At 45.9% G+C, this 17031-nt stretch overlaps 1 protein-coding gene across 1 annotated transcript in view; it reads right to left on the minus strand.

Annotated features, from left to right (window-relative positions):
• Positions 1 to 17031, minus strand: part of LOC128574727 (calreticulin-like) — a 43202-nt gene that overhangs the window by 3388 nt on the left and 22783 nt on the right. Inside the window, exons 7-11 of the mRNA XM_053575558.1 lie at positions 13833 to 13927; positions 11554 to 11763; positions 8711 to 8824; positions 7473 to 7616; positions 279 to 371 (exon numbers count right to left, since the gene is read on the minus strand). Of these exons, the coding sequence (XP_053431533.1) occupies positions 279 to 371; positions 7473 to 7616; positions 8711 to 8824; positions 11554 to 11763; positions 13833 to 13927 (656 nt within the window). The remainder of the gene's footprint in view (positions 1 to 278; positions 372 to 7472; positions 7617 to 8710; positions 8825 to 11553; positions 11764 to 13832; positions 13928 to 17031) is intronic.

The following is a 17031-nucleotide window of genomic DNA, read 5'->3' on the forward strand; positions in this document are numbered from 1 at the left end:
AGCATAAGTTGTGGGTTCAACTTAAGTCAGTTGTGACTTTGGACATATCCTCTGAATATGAAAAAATAGGGGTAAAAATATCTGTCTTGCTGGGTTATTTTAAGGGCTAACTGGGATAACTTTTGGAAAGTGTTTACAGAGCCACAAGTACAGTGTTGCAGATATCCAAGGAATGGAGGCTCTTTCCCCCACCTCTCAGGGCCACATGACTAGAATGAGCCAATGACTACGTGGCTGATCTTCAGGTATCTGGAATCCAGGATGGGAGAGTATCTTACCTTTCTTATTCCCCAGGTGTCATTTCCAACCTTTTCAGCAAATTCTTCATCATTTGTAAGAAGGACATTGTCGAAGATGCTGCCTGATTTTACCTATTGAAGTGAAAGCAATGCAATTATTAGAACTAGGTACCTAAATGGTAAAGGGCTTAAAAGTCACCTGGGATCCTTGCTAAATGCTGGTTCCCAGGCCACACCCAGAGATTTTAATCAATAATTGCTGTTGGGCACGGAAATACAAAGGTTATTAAGAATACAGGGGGTAGGGCGGTGCCTGTGGCTCAGTGAGCAGGGCGCTGGCCCCATAAACCGAGGGTGGCGGGTTCAAACCCAGCCCCGGCCAAACTGCAACAAAAAAAAAGCCGGGCATTGTGGCGGGCGCCTGTAGTCCCAGCTACTTGGGAGGCTGAGGCAGGAGAATCACCTAAGCCCAGGAGTCGGAGGTTGCTGTGAGCTGTGTGATGCCACGGCACTCTACCGAGGGCAATAAAGTGAAACTCTGTTTCTACAAAAAAAAAAAAAAAAAGAATACAGGGGGTCCTTGGCTCAGTGCCTATAGCTCAGTGGCTAGAGTGCCAGCCACATACAACGGAGCTGGTGGGTTTGAACCCAGCCTGGGCCTGCCAAACAACAATGACAACTACAGACAAAAAAGGTATTGTGGCAGGCGCCTGTAGTCCCAGCTGCTTGGGAGGCTGAGGCAAGAGAATCACTTAAACCCAAGAGTTTGAGGTTGCTGTGAGCTGTGATGCTACAGCACTCTACACAGGGTGATGGCTTGAGACTCTGTCTCAAAAACAAACAAACAAAAAGCAGGGGGTCCAGAATTAGTACAGCATTAAAAAAAATTACTGTCTGCTGAGGCTCTGTGTTCCCCAAGCCTCTGAACTATTTTAGAGGGTTGTGAAGAAACTTTTATCACTCTGCTAGCCTTCAAATTGGTGCCCAATAGCTCCTGTCCCAGCTCAGATAAACAGCACCCACCTCTGATGTTTATATAGAGATGTCTTTGTAAAGGGTCTCCTCTTAATATAATCAGAAACATTAAGAGAACGTAGGAAAAAGAAAGTGTGACAAAAAATGCAAACAGAATTTAGAAATTCTTAATTTAGATCTTTTCAGTTCTCTATTTTCTTTTCCTTTTTGAGACTAAAGTCTCACTCTGTTGCTCAGGCTATAGTGCCCTGGTGCTCAGACTAGCTTGCAGCTACCTTAAACTCCTGGGTTGAAACAATCCTCTTGCCTCAGCCTCCCACATATCTGGGACTACAGGCACCCGCCACAATGCCTGGATAAGTTCTCTATTAGTAGAGATGGGGTCTTGCTCTTGCTCAGGCAGCTCTGAAACTGGTGACCTCAAGTGACCTTCCCACCTTGGCCTCCCAGAGTGTTAGGATTACAGGAGTGAGCCACCATGCCCAGCCCCATTCTCTATTTTCTTAAAATAACATCTCTAGTATTTACAACTGAAGGAAAAGGTCAATTAAGTCTGTATAATATTTCCGGTTGTTTATTTAATGATAAAGGAATAGAAAGAGCACAACTCATGGAGTCAGACCAACCAGCTTAACCACATACTAGCAGTATGACCTTGGGCAAGTTATTCAATCCTTCTGAGCCTATTCCCTCATAAGTAAAGTATGAAAAATAATAACTTCCCAAAAGTAGTGGCATGAGAATTAGAGATAATATATGTACAGCAAACAGTATCTACCAGATAATAATCATTCAGTAAATGGTAATTATTGACTTGGTGCCTGTGGCTCAAGCGGCTAAGGCACCAGCCACATACACCTGAGCTGGGGGGTTCAAATCCAGCTGGGCCCGCCAAACAACGATGATGGCTGCAACCAAAAAAATAGCCGGGCATTGTGGCGGGCTTCTGTAGTCCCAGCTACTTGGAAGGCAGAGGCAGGAGAATCACTTGAGCCCAGGAGTTGGAGGTTGCTGTGAGCAGTGAAGCCACAGTACTCTACCCAGGGTGACAGCTTGAGGCTCAGTCTCAAAATAAAAAAAAAAAGGTAATTATTGGTAGGAGGAGTTGCCTTTCTATTTTTTTTTTTAAGGGGGGGTTCATTCTGTCAGGCTGCAGCCTCAAACTCCTGGGCTCAAGTGATCCTGCTGCCTCAGCCTCTTGACTAGATGCACACCACCACACCCAGGTAATTTTTCTAATTTTCTTTCTTTTTTTTTGAGACAGAGCCTCAAGCTGTCGCCCTGGGTAGAGTGCCATGACATCATAGCTCATAGCAATCTCCAACTCCTGGGCTTAAGTGATTCTCCTGTCTCTGCCTCCCAAGTAGCTGGGACTACAGGCGCCTGCCACAACGTCTGGCTATTTTTTGGTTGCAGCTGTCATTGTTTTCGGCAGGCCGGGGCTGGATTTGAACCCGCCAGCTCAGGTGTATATGGCTGGCGCCTTAGCCACTTGAGCCACAGGCGCTGAGCCTCTAATTTTCTTTTTTTTTTTTATAGAGATGGGGTCTTGTATGTTCCCTAGGCTGGTTTTGAACTCCTGGCCTTAAGTGATCCTCCTACCATGCCTCCCCAAATTTTGGGAATACAGGCATAAGCCACCATGCCTGGCTGGTAATAGTTACTATCATCACTTTTCAGTATCTGGATGTTTCCAAAAGGGCAAAAGGAGAGTTATTCTGCATGTTTTTACTTTAGCAGTACGTTAAATAACTCACCAAATCAGTTTTGTGGAAACAGCTGTGTGACCAAGGGACCATTTCCAACATAGGTCACTCCATCAAGCTTTGTAAAACCTCAACTTTTTCAAGGTCAAAAGAGTTCTTGCCTTTTTTTGTTTTTGGTAAGAAAGACTTTTATTTGGCTCATGTCACCCTACCAATCCTACTACCAGCTGGAAAACAAATGAAAAAACAGCCACTTTGATTAGAGGTTATTATTTTGCTCTGAGTAATTTTTTTTTTTTTTTGTAGAGACACAGTCTCACTGTACCGCCCTCGGTAGAGTGCCGTGGCTTCACACGGCTCACAGCAACCTCTAACTCTTGGGCTTAGAGCGATTCTCTTGCCTCAGCCTCCCAAGCAGCTGGGACTACAGGCGCCCACCACAACATCCGGCTATTTTTGTTGTTGTTGTTGTTGCAGTTTGGCCGGGGCTGGGTTTGAACCTGCCACCCTCGGCATATGGGGCCGGCGCCCTACTCACTGAGCCACAGGCGCCGCCCTGCTCTGAGTAATTTTTTAAATTTTGTTTTTAAAATTCCTTGTGGCTGGGTATGGTGGATCATGCCTGAAATCCTAGGACTTTGGGAAGCTGAGGCAGGAGGATCACTTGAAATCAAGAGTTCCTGACTAGCCTGAGCAACTGTGAGACCCCATTTCTACAAAAAAAATTTTTTTTAAATTAGCCAGATGTGATGGCGAACACATGAAATTCCAGCTACTTGGGAGGCTGAGGCAGGAGGATCACTTGAGCCCAGGAGTTGGAGGCTGCAGTGAGCTGTGATGACACAACTGCACTCTAGCCCAGGCAGCAGAGCAAGATTCAAAAAAATAATAATAATAAATAAAATAAAATTCCTTATGAAACTTTAAGATATTTCCTCACCTTTGGGATTTTTTCCTTTCCTTAGAGCTATTAGCAGTCTTACGTAGAAAACTTGACCATTTGGGCGGCGCCTGTGGCTCAACGGGTAGGGAGCCGGTCCCATATGCCGGAGGTGGCGGGTTCAAGCCCAGCCCCGGCCAAAAATAAAAAAAAATAAAAAAAAAAAAAAATAAGAAAAAAAAAAAGAAAACTTAACCATTTGTTGGTGTCCCATTTTTCCTACTTCCAGGAGAAATGTTCCTGATTTCTTCAGTGTCTCTTGGCCCCCAATCCCCCTTACACAAAACTCAAGAGTTGTGATGGTGCCGACTCTGCTTCCTAACTGGTGACCATGGTCCCCTCATATTCTCCATGTGCTTACAAGTTTTCATGGCAAAATGTATGAAAATACACTTTCAGCTCAGTGCCCATAGCACAGTGGTTACAGCACCAGCCACATACACCAAAGTTGGTGGGTTCGAACCCAGCCCGGACCTGCTAAACAACAATGACAACTGCAACAAAAAATAGCCAGGTGTTGTGACAGGTGCCTGTAGTCCCAGCTACTGGGGAGGCTGAGGCAAGAGAATCACTTGAGCCCAAGAGTTTGAGGTTGCTGTGAGCTGAGATGCCATGGTACTCTACCAAGGGTGACAGTGAGACTCTGTCTCAAAAAAATGAAAAGAAAAGAAAATACACTTTCCTGTATTCTTCATACAATTTTCAGGAGAATTGAACACATGAAAAAGAGCTTTTTGGACTGTAAAGCCTAAAGGCCTAAAGAATTTTTATTTCCATTTTTTTGTTTATTTGGGGGGGGTGTTGAGACAGAGTCTCACTTTGTCACCCTAGGTAGAGTGCTGTGGTGTTATAGCTCACAGCAACCTCAAACTCCTGGGCTTAAGCAATCTTCTTGCCTCAGCCTCCCAAGTAGCTGAGACTACAGGCATCCATCACAACACTCAGCTAGTTTTGCTATTTTTAGTAGAGACAGGCCTTGCTCTTCCTCAGGCTGGTCTCAAACTCTTGCGCCCAAGCCATCCATCTGCCTTAGCCTCCAAAGTGCTAGTATTACATGTACAAGCCACCACACCTGGCCCTGAGGAATTTTTAAAAAGTTAATTCACTGAAAGTTACCTGATTTCCTGTGCTATCCCACTTGGATCATAAAATGGAAAGAGTATAGGTTTGGGCGCTTATTACCTATGGGACTTTGACAAGTCAAGTCACCTCTCTGAGCTTTCACTTTTCTCATTAGTAAAATGGAAATGGTAAGTCCTAGCCTCCAGGGCTCACAGCCTGAAGCACAGATCAAACTCTGCAAGGGATGTCAATGCACTTTGCATTTCAGCTAGGCTATACTCATTGCAGTCTGTGTTACTATTCCTTCCAAGACCCTAAGGACTTCCAAAGATAAGAGCAGAATTTTCTTTTTTTTCTTTTTCTTTTTCTTTTTTTTTTTTTTTGTAGAGACAGAGTCTCACTTTATAGCCCTTGGTATAGTGCCGTGGCATCACACAGCTCACAGCAACCTCCAACTCCTGGGCTTAAGCGATTCTCTTGCCTCAGCCTCCCGAGTAGCTGGGACTACAGGCGCCCGCCACAACGCCTATTTCTTGGTTGCAGTTCAGCCGGGGCCGGGTTTGAACCCGCCACCCTCGGTATATGGGGCCGGCGCCTTACCGACTGAGCCACAGGCGCCGCCCAAGAGCAGAATTTTCTTTGTTCTCTGCTATCTCCTCGCTCGGTCCTGATTAAAAATGCAATCACTTCCGCCTAGGGAAAAAGGGTGAAGGGATTATGTTTGGAGGTATCAGAACAGGGAATAGAGAAGTCGGGAACTAGCCAGTTAACTGGCTCACTATCCTGGGATCCAGGAGGGATAGGGAGGGCAACTTGGCTCCCAGAGCATTTGAAGGCTGGGAACCGAGAGGCAGGTGAGGGCATTCCCACCCCTCTCCTTGCTGAAAGTCATTTGGCTTTACCATCCTGTGGTAAACTGGATGTTATAGGTTGTATGAGTGGGGTGCCTAGAGTAGGAACTGTGAGTGTCAAACCCAGTCAGAAGTTTAGAAGGAAAGGATGCCTGCAAGGGTGATAGCAGAGTCATGTAAAATCTCTCTCTCTCTCTCTCTCTCTCTCACTCACACACACACACACACACACACATACACACACACACACACACAAGATATGTAATCTCTTGGGCTTCATCCTAGACCTGCTGGATCAGAAGCCGTCCTCCCGCATGGAGTAAATTCTTCAAATAAAGAGATTTGTCTGTTTAAAGTGAAGCAATTAGTGCCAGATTAATTTTTAATTTTGTAGATAAACAAAGATAGTTTAAAATTTTTTCAGAGGGCGAAAAAACATTTTAAGGAAACAACCAGATTAATATGGTCACACATGTTTACAAGATGTAGACATTTCCTGTTATGTATTAAAAAGGGACAACTGGGGAAAAAAGATAACAATGCAGACTTGCACAAATTGTATCCACGGGCTTCAAACAAGAGAGGAAGGAAAGGAGGATATAATGTGTCCCTTCCTGCCTCCCTTCCTTCCTTTTCTCCTAAACCCCCACAGCCCATCTGTCTCTCTCTCTCTCACACACACACACACACACACACAAAAAAAAAAACCCTGGTAATTTACATACATGACCTCCTTGTACTCTTCTTCTTTTTTTTTTTTTGAGACAGAGTCTGACTATGTCGCCCTAGAGAGAGTGCTGTGCCGTCACAGCTCACAGCAACCTCAAATTCTTAAGGGATTCTCTTGCCTCAGCCTTCCAAGTAGCTAGGACTACAGGTGCCCACCACAACACCCATCTGTTTTTTGGTTCTAGTTCTCGTTGTTTGGCAGGCCCGGGCTGGATTCGAACCCGCCAGGTCCTGTGTATGTGGCTGGCAACCTAGCTGCTGAGCTACAGGCATCAAGCCAATTAACCTCATTTTAAAAATGAGCAGTTTGGCCCAGCGCAGTGGCTCATGCCGGTAATCCCAGCACTTTGGAGGGACCAGCCTGAGCCAGAGTGAGACCTCCATCTCTAAAAAATAGCAGGGTATTGTGATGGGTGCCTGTAGTCCTCGCTACTCGGAGTTTGAGGCAAGAGAACTGCTTGAGCCCAAGAGTTAGAGGTTGCTGTGAGCTGTGATGACATAGCACTCTTACCAAAGGTGACAAAATGAGACTCTGTCTCAAAAAAAAAATAAAAGGGCTCGGCGCCTGTAGCTCAAGTGGCCAAGGCGCCAGCCACATACACCAGAGCTGGCGGGTTCAAATCCAGCCCAGGCCTGCCAAACAACGACAACTACAACCAAAAAATAGCTGGGCGTTGTGGTGGGCGCCTGTAATCCCAGCTAATTGGGAGGCTGAGGCAAGAGAATCGCTTAAGCCAGGAGTTGGAGGTTGCTGTGACCTGTGATGCCACAGCACTCTACCCAGGGTGATAGCTTGAGGCTCTGTCTCAAAAAAATAAAAATTAAAAAAAAAGAAAATAAAGATGAGCAGTTTGAAACTTAGAAAGATCAAGACCTATTTATGTCTTGTGATTTCCAGCCAGAGACTCTTTCCACTTGGTGAAAACCAGAGGGACTGTTGATTAGTGCCTCTCAGTCCAGATAGATTTACCTGCCAAAGTTCCAGGCCAAGAACACTGATATTATAATAGCGACAAATGGTGGGATCAGGTTTATATTCAGGGTTGTCTATTTCTGGATGAATCCACTTCCCCTGGTAATTGGGATTGTCAATGATCCGAGGTTTCCACTGTCCCTAAGCAAAGAACCAAAGAGTGAACATACTGTTAGTATTCCTTCATTCTTCTGATCTCATGCAATCAGACAGGTCAAGCAATTTACAAAGGCACTTACATATTAGAGATAAACATTCGGAGCAGGTTTCCTGGGGCTTCCTTTCCCTTCCTTTGAGTTAATTAATACACAAGGCTCTTCCAAGTTCTCCTTTCTACCCAGAGGAAACCAAATAAGGTGTCAGGGACCTATTTTGAGCCTGGAGCCATCTCTGCACAAGCTCATTCATGAAGCTAAGAAAATGTAGCTTCTCAAAGAACATCATCTGAGTATCCCCCACTTGGGGCTGCTGTCTTGCTAGGGTGTAGCATAGGAAATTGGCCAAATAACATCATGCTTGCTTCAGTCAGTTTTCTTTCTGAATCATTTGACAGCTGATTCCTTTAGTTCTTGCTTCTGATATGATGTCTAGAGTTAGCCCTTAAGAAGAAGTGGCTCAGGGCCAGGTGCAGTGGCTCATGCCTTTAATCCTAGCTCTCTGGGAGGTCGAGCAGGTAGATTTGCCTGAGCTCATGAGTTCAAGACCAGCCTGAGCAAGAGTGAGACCCTGTCTCTAAAAAACAGCTGGGCGTTGTGGTGGGCACCTATAGACCCAGCTACTTGGGAGACGGAGGCAAGAGAATCACTTATGCCCAAGGGTTTGAGGTTGCTGTGAAGTATGACGCCACAGCACTCTACAAAGAGTGACAGTGAAACTCTGTCTCAAAAAAAAAAAAACGAAGTGGCTTCATCCTCTGCTGCCTTTGGCACTTTCCCTTTTTAGCTTCTAAAACTTCCAGTTCCTGACCCCAGACTCATTTCCTATTTGCACCATGTTCCCGTGACTGGCGTCTCCACCAACCTAGACAAACTGTCTGCCCAGGGCTTCCTGGACCTCTACCCCTCAGCACTGGCCTTTACCCTGAGAGCAGGCCTGAGACAAGGCCACAGTCTTATTTGGGGGTGGAGGAGAGGAAAGATCTTCACAGGATCTCAGAGTTTCTGTTTTGTAAATTAGGCTTTACATCTCTTCTTTCTCATTTCTCACACCCGTTGTGAAGAGAGAGCCCTACTCACCTTATACTTTGGGTTTGGTATCAGAGGCCTTTCCCACTCCCCATCCATAGCCTCATCCCAGTCCTCCGGCTTCTTGGCCTCTGGGTGTGGGATGTACTCAAAGTCCTCCCAGTCCTAAAATGAAATGTTCTTGCATGAGGATAGATGTGTGGACTGGGATGAAACTGGGCTCTAGAGCACAGTCAGACTAGAGCTGGCTCCTTACCCCTGCTACCCCTCCTGCTCAGCTCAGAACCCTGCACACACAGCCCAAAAGAAAAAAATGCTTTAAAGCAACTACAACCCCTCCTCTGGGTTCACTATCCCTCTGAACTTGAGTACTTTAAACTCAAATAAGATGAAAATTTCCCGTCTCTGCCTTATCCTTCCTGCAATCTTGTGCCAGTACTGTCATAAGACTTAGGTCTTCGACCCTAGGTCCCTCTGGAAGGCTTCTTGATAACCTGCTTTGCATCCCAGGATGTTCCCAGACATGCACCCCTGTACTCTATTTTTTTTTATTCAAATTAATATGAGGGTACAATTTTTAGATTTTGTTCTCTCTTCCAGGGCAAAGTTCCATTTGTAGAAGAGCCCGCACCCAGAGGGCGTGTTCTGTACCCTCCCAATGTGCACATTAGGTGAGATCCTGCCTCCCTCCTGGCCTCCCTCCCCCTGCCCTATGTCCTCCCCCATCCCTCCTCCCGCTTCCCTCTACCCAGGAACTGGACTATATTAGTGTCTTATTGTTCTTATGAACATGTAATTGTTTATATATTGATTTCATATTAGTATGGAGTACTTTGATTATTTATTTTTCTATTCTTGTGATATTTTACTAAGAACTCTTGTACTCTAGATCCCTCCTACTTCCCCAGGCAGAGCTCTGTAAGTAGTCACAACCAACCTATCCCAACTTGTGGACCCTCCAAGGCTTTGCTCTGTCAACCTGGAAGTTCACCTTGGTTCTGACCATTTGACTAGGCTAACTTAAGGTTTCCAGGCCTAGCCCAGCAAATTCACAGTCATTCAACACAGTTGGGATTGGGAAAGTTTCCAAGTTCCTCATCTATCCCAGTTGTTTTATGTTCCTAAAAGACAGTCAGATCCTTTCCTGGGGACTGTCGTCCAGATAGAGCCCTGCCCATCCAGTCCATTTCCATCCTCCCCTGGTCCACTCAGTAGGAGGCACGGAGGCCTGAAGCCTAGACCCTCCCCCATGCCACCCCATACCCCTGGCCTTGAGCCAACCCTGACTATATCAGGTGGGTGGTCCTCACCAGGAGGGTAGGTCTGTGGTTAGTTCTGCTGGGCCTGGCAGGAACTTAGACACTTTGCCTGATCATCTGCTTTATTCCCTGATTAACCCTGGGATTGGAGTCTTTTGCTGGATCTCCGTAGATGTGTCTAGGCCACTGCCCACTTCTCACAGGCCTCTCTTTAGGGACTGGACTCCAGTTGCTGAGTCCCATGCTGCCCATTGCCTGGCCTGAACCGTCTCCTCTTCATGAAGCTGATCCTGCTCTCACCTGTGGAGTAGTGAGCAGGTAAGACCCTCCATGACCTGAATCCAACAGACTTTTCTGACCTTATTTCCTACCATCCCCTGCCTTGAATCTTATGCTTCCAAAATACTGAAGCACTGCTTTCGGTTCTTTATACAACAATGTTATCTGCCACCTAACCTTATGCCTTTGCTCCTGCTGTTTCCTGGGGCTGCAATATCTTCCTTCCAACCCTATTTCCATTTCGTTTGCTCTGATGAATCTATTACTTGAAATTCAGTATATTATTAACATATAAAGGCCATATATTAAGGACTTCCTCTATACCAGCCACCATATTCTGTATTTTTTTAAGAGACAGAGTCTGTCTCAAGGGCTGGAGTCCAGCGGTGTGGTCATAGCGCACTGAAACCTCCAAGTCCTTGGTTCAAGTGATTCTCCTGCCTCTGTCTCCTGAGTAGCTGGGATTACAGGTGTACAGCACCAAGCCTGGCTAATTTTTAAATTGTTGTAGAGGCAGGGTCTTGCTATGTTTCCCAGGCTGGTCTCAAATTCTTGGCCTCCAGCAACCCTCCTGCCTTGGCCTTCCAAAGCACTGGGATTACAGTTGTGGGCTGCCCACCTGTGATCCCATACTGTCTATTGTTTTTTTAGCTCATTCAATTTTCACAAGGGCCAGGCACAGTGGCTCACACCTGTAATCCTAAGTGTTTTGGGAGGCTGAGGTGGGTGGGTCACCTGAGCTCATGAGTTTGAAGACTGAGTTAGAGGGAGACCCTGTCTCTAAAAACAGCTGGGCATTGTGGCAGGTACCTGTTGTCTCAGCTATTTGGAAGGCTGAGGATCACTCGAGCCGGCTCTCAGAGCCTTTGGCTTCCCTGGCTCTCAGCACTGATCTTTGTTTTCTTGCCTGCCTGTCACACTAGACTCTGAGGCTATACAGGCCAAAGATTGTCTTATTCATCACTTTACCCAGTACAGCTTTCTAGAATTACAATGAACCAATGAATATACTCCATATTCCCTATATTGTTAACTTTGGATACAGAGAGGTGTTAAGTTCAAATCTTGGTTCTCACACGTGTGTGCTTGGGCAAATTATTTCATTTTCTAAGCATCAGTTTCCTTATCCACAAAAGACGGATCATAACACACTGCTGACAGAGGCTGTCAGAAGGATCAGCAGATCCTCAACAAAGGTAAGTAGCTGCCTTCTTCCCTCCACACCTCTTTGGATGCCAGTATTTTGCTGGATGCCTCCTTGAGAGATTGATGGCCCCAGCCTCTGCTCTATCATCCCGGCCTCCTCCTATCTCCACCGCTGAGATCCCACCTGCTTCCCAGCCAAACAACTCTGACCTCAGGTTTCTTATCATCAGGATCCTCTATTTGCAGATGTTCATCCCATTTCCTTGGTTTCCGGGCATAAGGGTCTTTTATTTTCCTAGGAGGCAAGAAGTCCCAGTCTTCCTCCAGACCACCAGCTGCCACTTTCTTGTTGTCAATTTTGACCTCATAGGTAGCATTGGGGCGAATGATCAGAGTGTACAGGTGAGTGTCTTTATTGATCTATAAAGGCGAGGGAGAGGGATATTTTAGTTTCATATAGAACATCTGCAGATCTCAAGCTATTAAATGTACCAGACCCTTAGTTCCCTGCATGCCACACACACATGTTCACAGACACACTCTACCACATCCCTTGGCCTATTTCTCTGGGTCTTATTCTCCTCCACATACACGTCTGGTCTCCCCTTGTTTTCATCCCTCTCTCTGCCACAGTTCTGATCATTCTCTAATCTTGCCTGGTTTGCTGTCTCACTGGACTGTGAGATTCTCAATGGCAGGGCTCATCTATAATTTATCTGTTGTGCTTCCAGATCCCAGCATGAGGCCTGCCCCAGAAGAGGACCTCAGGGAGCCTCTGCACGTACAGCCTCTGTACAGTCCTTGGGCCCTGGGCCTGAACACAAATTCTACAGTGACATCCCTGTTCCCCTGTATTACAACTGTGTCATACCTCTTGCAGTGCTATTCTTTCTCAAGTTACCCTGACTTTTTTCCTGTGATCACCTCTTCTAAGAATTCAGTTCCTTGGCAGGGTGAAGTTGCTCACACCTATAATCCTAGCACTTGGGGAGGCCGAGGCTAGTGGATCCCTTAAGCTCAGGAGTTCAAGACCAGCCTGAGCAAGAGTGAGATCCCTCCCCTGATATATACCAAAAATAGAAAAACGAGCTACACATTGTGGCAGGCACCTGTAGTCCCTGCTACTCAAGAGGCTGAGGCAGGAGGATCACCTGAGCTCAGGAGTTTGAGGTTGCTATGAATTAAGCGGACACCACAGCATTCTAGCCTGGGCAACAGAGTACAACTCCATCTCCACCCCACCCCCCCAAACACAAAATTAAGTTCCTCCTAAAAATTGTTACACCCCCTCACAAGACAAAGTCATGCTCACTTTTCAAAACTCAGCCTAGGGGAAGATTTTTTTTTTTTTGAGACAGAGTCTCAAGCTGTCACCCTCAGTAGAGTGCTGTGGCATCACAGCTCACAGCAACCTCAAACTCTTGGGCTCAAGCTATCCTCTTGCCTCAGCCTTCCAAGTACCTGGGACTACAGGCACCCGCTACAATGCCTGGCTATTTTTGTTGTTGTTGTTGCAGTTGTCATTGTTTTGGCTGGCCCGGGCAGGTTCGAACCTGCCAGCCTTGGTGTATGTGGACGGTACCCTACCCACTGAACTATAGGCACCGCCGGGAAGGCTTCTCTTAGAAGCATTTCCTAAACCTCCAGGTTGGGTAGAAGGTACCCCATTATGCTACATATCATTCTCCTTTTCTTTTCTCTCTCTCTCTTTTTTTTTTTTTGAGACAGAGTCTCACTCTGTGCCCTGGGTAGAGAACCGTGGTGTCATAGCTCTCAGCAACCTCAGACTCTTGTCTGAGCCTCAGGAGTAGTTAGGACTACAGGCGCCTGCCACAACACCCAACTGTTTTTAGAGATAGAGTCTTACTCTTGCTCAGGCTGGTCTTGAACTCCTGAGCTCAAGCATTCTACCTGCCTCAGCCTCCTGGTGTGCTGGGATTATAGGTGTGAGCACTGTGCCTGGCCTCAGTATCATTCTCCTTTGCTTGATTCTGGCCTTCACTTACTACAAGGTCAGAGGCTCTGTCTGGGGCCATGACAGGGATCCTGTCAAGACCCACGCTGTCCTCATCCCAAGGCCCAGCACACAGTCAGCATTCAGCGAATGGCCTATTTAGTAGTTGATGAAATCTACCTACTATCCTCTAGCCAACCTAGGTCTCTAACTCAATGTTACTGAGATAAAGTGACCCCCCATTTCAAAGTTCAGCACTCCCTACCTTCCCCGTCCTCTCCAACATCTAGCAGTGGGGAACAACCATACCAAGCATTCATCATTCCAAGAGAACCTTAAATGACTTCTAGGCGTTTGGATGAGCTGCTCCACTGTAAAGTCCTGCAATTTACAATACTTTTCTAGGTCTATTTTCTAATCTGTAAATTGGGGATGATAGTATTTGATTTATAAAGGTTTTTGTAAGGATTAAATGAGATAACATATATAAAATGCTTATCCTTCCCCCTAGGAAACAGACAGCCCACACACATACCTTGCACTTGATGGTCTTGTTATTCTCATAGTATTTCCCTTGGTAATGAAGGATGACCTGTACTTTGTTGTTCCCAAAGCCACAGATGTCGGGGCCTGGAAATTAAACTCCAAAGCATGATTTCACAGCACTTTAAGGCAGTTTGCCTTGTCTGAGGCCAAGATCCAAGACAGATTCAGCCTGTGTGTTAATCAGAGCCATAGCAGGAAAAAGATGGCACAGTCAAATTTGGGATTATTTGAGAAAGATTTAATAAAAGGACTATTTACAAAGGTGGGGACAGACTTATCTTGAGAAAAGATAAGGTACAGTGCTATCTTCAGGGCCAGCAGCAGAGCCCACCCCGCCTTAGATTCCTTTAATTTTTGCTGGAAGGGGCAAGAAGCAGTGGTTCCCAGAGCCGGGAGAAAGAGTCCTGTGGAGAGGACAGCTGACTTTCAGTTGAGAGACACAACTCTTTTCTCTCCCCTGATCTCCTGCTGGGGCTGCCATTGACCAGACCCAACCAGAAGCCCTTCCTATGTATGCCAACCATTTTATAACATGTCACTTAATTCTCACAAGTAGGTGTCACTGTCCCCACTTTAAGCTGGTAAAATCGTGGCTCAGAAAAGTTAAGCAGCTTGTCCAAGGTCAAACAGCTAATGAGTAGCGTTGCAAGGATTCCTACCCAAGCCTATTTACAGACAGAGCCTGAGGCCTTTTATGCTTCATGAAAACTCTAGAGGGAACTCTAGAGTTGATCAGTGTCTTTGAGTCAGAAAGCTTTACTTACCAGAGATCCAGGAATAGACCTTGACCTAATTTTCCACCTCACCTCCCATGGTATTGGTCTCTGATTAAGCAACACAGGCTCAAACACACCCACCCACACAGACATGTGTAGGTGCACGTGCAGTATGCCCCAGCCACCCGAGTCTCACCATTGGAATGTCATAACTCCCTTGCCTTCATCACACTCGCTTCATCTCCTTCTCTACTATACAAATCTAGCTCATTCTTCAAACAACAGTTAATACCTCCTCCGATTTGGTGTGTGTCACACTTTATGGGGGCAAGACATGATTGCAAGAGGGACTTTACCGAACAATTGCAATCAGTGTAACCTGGCTTATTGTACCCTCAATGAATCCCCAACAATAAAAAAAAAAAAAAATACCTCCTCCGAAAAGCTCCCAGTTGGATTGTATCATGCCATCTTCTGAGATCTCATAGCGAGACAAAAAGTAACACAGGGAAGCAGAGGCAGCTGGGACTAGAGGAGCAGGTGGCCCTGAGCAGTCCACATAACAGAGGGCAAGAGCACAGGTGCCTGAACCACATCCAGGCATTCTACGAGAGTCATAAATAACTGCGGAGGCTTGTGACCAGTCCTTTGTAGAAGTTCTGTGACGTACAGTAGATTCAGTCTTAACTTAATATCTAGAGACCTGGTGCCAGAAGTTAGGACATAAAAGAACAATAGGAACATAGGTTCCAGTCCCTTACACACAAAGAAGATAGATAAGCTTACACAACATATGTAATGCTCTTAACAGTTAGTTTTCTTTGGCAACCCACTCGGACCCCTCTGTGAACCCTGCACCAGAGGCTTTGCTGCTCTCCCCTTTTCTTCTCCCTTTCAATAAAGGAATTTCCCCCACCTGTCCTTAAATTTTCTCTTAATTAATTTTTACTTCCTTTGCCTTCTCGCTCAGGTCCAACCTGGTTCAACAATTTCAGTAACAATAGCACCTCACCAATACCATTTAATTTAATTTAATTTTTTGAGACAGAGCCTCAAGCTGTCGCCCTGGGTAGAGTGCCGTAACGTTACAGCTCACAGCAACCTCAAACTCTTGGGCTTAAGGGATTCTCTTGCCTCGGCCTCCTAAGTAGCTAAGACTACAGGCGCCTGCCACAAACCCGATTATTTTTTCGTTGTAGTTGTCATTGTTGTTTGGCAGGCCCAGGCTGGATTCAAACCCACCAGCTCTGGTGTGTGTGGGTGGAGCCTTAGCCACTTGAGCCACAGACACTGAGCCACCAATACCATTTTAAAAGTATGTCTTTCATGTTGTGAACATACAGTAGTTAAAAAAAAAAAAAAAAGAACGGTAGTGCCTGTGGCTCAAAGGAGTAGGGAGCCGGCCCCATATGCCAGAGGTGGCGGGTTCAAACTCAGCCCCAGCCAAAAATTGCAGGAAATAAAAAAAAGAATAGTGTGTTTGGGTACAGTGGCTCACCCCTGTAATCCTAGCACTCTGGGAGGCTGAGGTGGGGTGATCACCTGAGCTCAGGAGTTTGACACCAGCCTGATCAATAGTGAGACCCTGCCTTCCCTGTCTCTACTAAAAAATAAATAATAAATAAATCTAGCTGGGCATAGTAGTAGGTGCCTGTAGTCCCAGCTACTTAGGAGGCTGAGGCAAGAGGATCACTGGAACCCAAGAGTTTGAGGTTGCTGTGAGCTATGATGACTCCACGGCACTCTACCCAGAGTGACAGAGTGAGACTCTGTCTCCCAAAAAAAAGAGAGAGGCTCGGCTCTCATAGCTCAGTTGTTAGGGCACTGGCCACATACACCAAGGGTAGCGGGTTTGAACCCAGCCTGGGCCTGCTAAACAATAATGACAAATACAACAAAAAAATAGCCAGGTGTTATGGCGGGTGCCTGTAATCCCAGCTACTTGGGAGGCTGAGGCAAGAGAATCGCTTAAGCCCATGAGTTTGAGATTGCTATGATGTGATGCCACAGCACTCTACTGAGGATGGCATAGTGAGACCCTTTCTAAAAAAAAAAAGAAGAGAGAGAAGAACGTCTTTCATTATGACTTAAATATATATACGCCTGAAGGTAGAAGCATGGAGTAGAAGCAGCACTGGCTTCAGAGTCAGACAGACTTAGGTTCAAATCCTGGCTTTCCACTTGCTCACCTTGGGCAAATTTCCTGCCTCCATTTCCTCATCTGCAAAATGGAGATGTTACCAACCCAATCTTGCTGGGTTGTTTGAATATCAAATAAATAATATTCGCATGAAAGAGAAAACATCATTTAAAAGATGATTCACAATGTCCCTACCACTACTACTACCACATTATAAACTCTCTGTGAGAAGGGTAGGTTCTGAAGAAAACAAAAGGATGGGCAAAAGACCCCACATTTTAGACACTCAGAGTGCTCTATTGCTCTACATATGAAAGAGATTGAAAGATAAG

The sequence above is a fragment of the Nycticebus coucang genome, chromosome 22 (genome assembly GCF_027406575.1).
Source record: "Nycticebus coucang isolate mNycCou1 chromosome 22, mNycCou1.pri, whole genome shotgun sequence".
NCBI lineage: Eukaryota > Metazoa > Chordata > Mammalia > Primates > Lorisidae > Nycticebus > Nycticebus coucang.